Below are 5,623 nucleotides of genomic sequence, written 5' to 3'. Positions count from 1 at the left end.
CCAAGGTCTTTTAGTTTAAACTTGATGTTGAGGCTAACTTTTAATTCATTCATGGCTTTCAAATCATTCCGAGCAAGTATATGACACCATCCACATAAGTAAAATTACAATACTTGTTTTTCACTGTCTAATGAATAGGGAGTAATCTGAGGCAGAATGTTGGAAACCTTCTTCAATGATTGTTGTGGAAAACTTCTCAAACCAGTGTCTTGAAGTTTATTTGAGTCCATATAAGGACTTTTGAATCTTGCACACAACATTAGGAGGAAGCTCCCCCTTAGGACTATACCCTTGAGGTATAGTCATATACACTTCCTCATGTAAGTCCCCATGTAAAAAGGCATTGTTGACATCAAGTTAGTGAAGGAACCAACCTTTGATAGCTGCTAAAGCAAGGATAAGTTTAACAGAAACAAGTTTAGTGACTACAGCAAAGATTTTTGAGTAATCAACTCCCTCTTTTTAGTTGTACCCTTTAGCCATAAGTCTGGCTTTGTGTCTTTCAATGCTTCCATCTGCATTATACTTGATTTTATATGCCCATTTGCAACCAATAGCATGTTGGTGAGGGGGGTAAAGTAACAATGATCCAAGTATGGTTATCCTCTAAGGTTTTAATTCCAGATGACATAGCCCTATCCCAAACTGGTATGCCATGAGCCTGATGGAAAAACTCAAGTTCATAATGACTAGAAATGGCAAGAACAAGGGCTCGAAATAGTGGAGACAATCTAGTGTAGTCAATGATTTCAAATATGACATGGTCTATGACAGATTTAGATGTCTAACTTTGGACATTGTTAGTAGACAAAAAACAATGATAATCTTGTAGATAAGATGATTTTTTTAGTTTATCTAACAGGTCTACCAACAGAAGGGATGTCAAGATGTTGCTGGATATCAGCAGTATGCACAACATCAGGTGTTGAGGGAGGCGTTGATATTGTGATCAGCATTGACATATGTAGTAGTAGTGGTGGGAAAAAATCTGATATGTGTGTGGACACAAAGGGAAAAATGTGTTCATGAAACACAGCATCTCTAGAACAAAAAACACAATTAGTGTTAAGGTTAAGAAGCTTATATGCCTTCATTCCAATAGGATAGCCTAAGAAAACACAGGCATCAACTCATGGAGAGAATTTTGACCTTACAGCCTCTAAAGTAGAAACATAAGCAAGACATCCAAAGGCTTTAAGGTGCCTATATAATTTGGCACTTTGGAATGAAGGATTTCAAAAGGAGTTTTGTGTTTCAAATTGAGTGTGGGAGTTCTCTTTATTAGGTAAGCAGCAGTACTCACACCTTCTCCACAATATATCAGGGTATGTGAGATTGGAATAAGAGAGCTCTAGCAAACATTCAACAAGTGATGATATTTTCTTTCCACAACAGAATTTTGTTGTGGTCTTTGGACACAAGAATGGTAGTGTATGATTCCTAGATTGGAAAATAACTCAGGAAATTGGAGCTCTTTGGCGTCAGATTTGATCCCTTTAATTTGAACACCAAACTATGTTTTAACAAGTTGTATGAAGGCTGGTATGGCAATTTGTGCATCTGATTTGTTCTTAATTAGGTGAATCCAAGTGTACCTAGAACAATCATCAACTATGGTGATAAAGTACTTGAAACGGTCAGTGGTTTGTGTGTTGTAAGGTCCCCAAATGTCTATGTGAATCAAATCAAAATATTGTTTAGAAATGTTATGATTAGAAACAAAAAATAGCTTCTTTTGTTTGGCAAAATGACATATGGAGCAATGAAAATTTGGACAAGAGGAATATTAAAATTGTAAACATGTATTCAATGATGATTTTTTACACAAGAGGCGTGACCAAGCCTATAATGCCACAAGGTTTCATCACTAATATAATTTCAGAATTATAACAATAGAAGATACAGAGGAAACAGTTTGATCATGAAGGTAATGAAGGTTGACAATCTTTTCACCCATCCCAATCACTTGATTCTTAGTAATGTATAGGACAATCCATTTGGTTGGTAAAAAGAGAAAAGAATAATTAGATGCATCAGATAAGGCACACACAGAGAGAAGATTGAATTGAAAGTTGGGAACATAAAAGACATTATGCACCACAATGTCATGCAAATAAATTGTTCCAACAAAAACAACTTTGGCATTAACACCATTAGGCATGCCAACAGAATTGATTCTAGAGTTTTTCTGGATAAAAGTAAATAAAGAAGGATTAGAGCAGACATGGTGTGTGGCACCAGTGTATATGATCCAACAAGTTTTTGGAATAGAAGGAACATTATTAGAAATGTTGGAAACAGTAGGCTGCTGATTGTGATCATTTTGGCATTGATCATTTTGAGTTGGGGATCCAAATGGTTGAGATGGAGATGTTTGAGATTGGAATTGGATTCTTTGTGCCATCATTGTCATAAGTTTTTGGCATTGAGAAATCAGATCCTGATCTTCAGGAAAACCTTCACGCCAATTATTAGCAGTTGAAAAATTTGCCAAAGATCGATTCTGATGATTTTCAGGTTTGTTAGGAATTTCCTTAGGAAATCTCCCATGCAATCGATGACTTGGTGGATAACCATGAACGATGTAACACTTAGCAACAGTGTGGCCATGAACTCCATAGTGAGTATAAATAAGTCTATTATCATTGTTGCTCCTATTTCTAGGGCCATTCCTTGAAAATTGTTCTGCAAATTGACCTGCATTCTCACTAGAGTTATTAGGAGTTTTAGACTAAGGTATTATAATTCCTCTTTGTTTCTCTTGTTGGGTCACAGCTGCATAAGCTTTGTTAACATTTGGGAGAGGATGTTGTAATAAGATTTGAGAACGAACATTAATATGTGATTCATTCAAATCAATTAGAAACTCAAACACTTTGTCCTTATCAACATATTCTTGTATAGTTGTCATAGCACCACATTCTTATATAGTTTCATAGCACCACAAGTACAAACAGGTTGTGGTCTATACTCCTGTAATAAATCCCAAAGACTTTTAAGCCTTGTCTAGTATGAAGTAACATCATTCATACCTTGAGTCATTGTCTGCATCGATCTCTTAACTTCAAAGATCCTTGGTGCATTCTTTTGATGAAATCGCTCCTGTAATTTAGACCAGATACACACTGCATCTTCCATGTACATAATGTTATCGGCAATGGTAGGACAGATAGAATGCAAGATCCATGAAATCATCAATCCATTACAACGACTCCACGCATCGCAGTCTTCATCATGGGGAAGCTGAATCAATTTTGTGTTTGTTTAGTGGACTGTGATTTTGCGCAATTATTGGAGGGTAGCAGGTTTGGCTATGATTCCAGTTGATGCAGGGTCATTTGTGGACTAGTTTCTTCACTTGTTCTCACGACTAGGTGAGGAACAAAGTGTTCAGGCAGTGATGTTGGTTTGAGAAATTTGATTTGCATGGAATCAACTCTTGTGAAAGGGTAAGAAAAGTCAGGTGGAGTCTGTTATTAATTTGGCTCATATCACTCTCAATCAGTGGAGAAAAGCTCAATAAATAAATTTGTTTCATTCGTTTGATACTTGGTATCTTTTGGATGGGGTTGAGCTATGGTCTAAACTAGGTTATGAAAAACTCAAAGTGAATATTGATAGGGTTGTTTGTCAAGGAGGAAGACATGGTTTTGGTGGGGTTGTTCAGGATCACCAGGATTGGGTTGTGACTGGGATTTCGGGATTGCAAATTGGGCTAGTTCTTCTAGAGATTACTAAAGTCGTGGCTCTTAGGAAGTGCTTTCGTGGTTGAAGTGTGATTTTTTAGGTGTTAGTATTATCGAATCTGATTGCCTGGTATTGGTACAAGCTATTATAAAATTGAATGTTTTGTCATCCACTTTTGGCGATGTCGTTGAGGATTGTAAACGATCTGCTAATCGGTTGCTCACCTTATGGTTAGAGCATCTCGTTTACATGCTCATCAAATTTTTTCAGTCTAATCTCTCTTTTGATGTTATTGATATTGTTGAAGCCGAATTAATCTAGTTGAATAAAATTTACAATTCAAACAAAAATTGAAAGCGTATTTTCTATTTTGGACATTTTAAAAATTATAATTTAAATATTTTTACACTCCGGTATATCATAAAATTTTAAAAATTACAATTTTCAAAAATTTAAATATTCAGTTACACTTAATTATACCATATAAATTATTCTAAATGTTTTAAAAAAAAAAATTATAACATATACAAAGCTAGAAAATTTCCCTCACCTAAAAACCCCACAACAATATTTATACAAAGACAAGACTAAATTAAAATAATATTGGTTATAGAGGCCAGATGAGGAAGACAGCATAAACTCACTATAAATAATATAATAATGGTGAACAAGATTAGCATAATTAATTATAGTACTAAGAAAGTCGCATATGTCTGCGTATTGGAGCACTGACTATAATAATAATCATCATGTGTGTGCGCCCACACTATCTTTAGTATGCACTTTATTACTCCTTCCTTCCCTCTCTTATTTATAGCACTCATTTCTTCCATTCTAACCATATAATTATAACAATTAAAATATACATAAAAATTCCCAATGTCCATCCGTACAATTTCAGTTGTTTTTTCTGTTTTATTTGGTTTGGTAATTACTACATATGCGTCTAGAGCTCTTTTAATAACTAATAATGAAAAAATTCAAGACTTTGGTACTTTCACAGTTGGCTATGCCACTGTCACTACTACTGATCATCTTGGTGTAGGCCTAAATGTTGGTGTTAATGGTGGAGCCGCCGGATATGGAAGCGGAAGTGGTAGTGGAGAAGGCGGCGGTGAAGGCTATGGATCTGCTGGTGGACATGGAGGAGGTGGCGGTAGCGGTGGAGGTGGTGGTGGTGGAACTGGTGGTGCAGGTGGCGGGTATGGAAGTGGAGCCGGAGAAGGAGGTGGTGCAGGTTATGGTTCTGGTGGAGGAGTCGGTGGTGGTGGCGGTGGTGGTGGTGGTAAAGGCGGCGGTGGTGGTGGTGGGCAAGGTGGAGGGGAAGGTGCTGGTGGTGGTTATGGAGGAGGCTCTGGTAGCGGGTATGGAGCAGGAGGAGGAGCTGCAGGGGGACACGGAGGAGGTGGTGGTGGTGGAAGTGGTGGCGGAGGTGGAGGAGGTTCGGGTGGTGGTGGAGCACATGGAGGTGGTTATGGTAGTGGTGAAGGAGCGGGGTCAGGTTACGGTGGTGGTGCTGGTGGCCACGGTGGAGGCGGTGGCGGTGGATCTGGTGGAGGCGGCGGCGGTGGATCTAGTGGCTATGCTCCTTGAAGAGAAATTCTTCATCAACACACCAATTAGCAAATACTTATACCTACTTTTTTTTTTTTTGAAAGAGTGCAATTACTTGTTTGACCATCGATATCACTAATTATATTATTCCAAAATATGATATTGATTAATTGGCAAGTAATTAATTAATAATTAATAAGAAGAAAGAAGGAAGGAAAATACGTGGTGCATGAATTTGCATGCATGCTAGCTCCCCAACGTAAGTTGTGTGTACGTACTTAGGTTGTGTTTCTCGATCTTAATTAATGAATAATTAATTGTACGTGTTTTATCTGGTTACCATAATCAAAAAAAATTAAGTTGATAAATTTCTTTTTTAAAA

The 5,623-nt window shown here is 37.3% G+C and overlaps 1 protein-coding gene across 1 annotated transcript; it reads left to right on the top strand.

The window, feature by feature from the left end:
• Positions 1-4,521: 4,521 nt before the first annotated feature.
• On the top strand, positions 4,522-5,623 carry LOC133038020 (glycine-rich protein DOT1-like). Its single transcript, XM_061115961.1, has one exon. It carries the CDS (start codon positions 4,567-4,569, stop codon positions 5,278-5,280), a length of 714 nt encoding a protein of 237 aa, XP_060971944.1. The 5' UTR covers positions 4,522-4,566; the 3' UTR covers positions 5,281-5,623.

Source organism: Cannabis sativa, chromosome 5, assembly GCF_029168945.1.
Source record: "Cannabis sativa cultivar Pink pepper isolate KNU-18-1 chromosome 5, ASM2916894v1, whole genome shotgun sequence".
NCBI classification, from domain to species: Eukaryota; Viridiplantae; Streptophyta; class Magnoliopsida; order Rosales; family Cannabaceae; genus Cannabis; species Cannabis sativa.
This window is presented reverse-complemented; position numbering and strand designations above follow the sequence as displayed.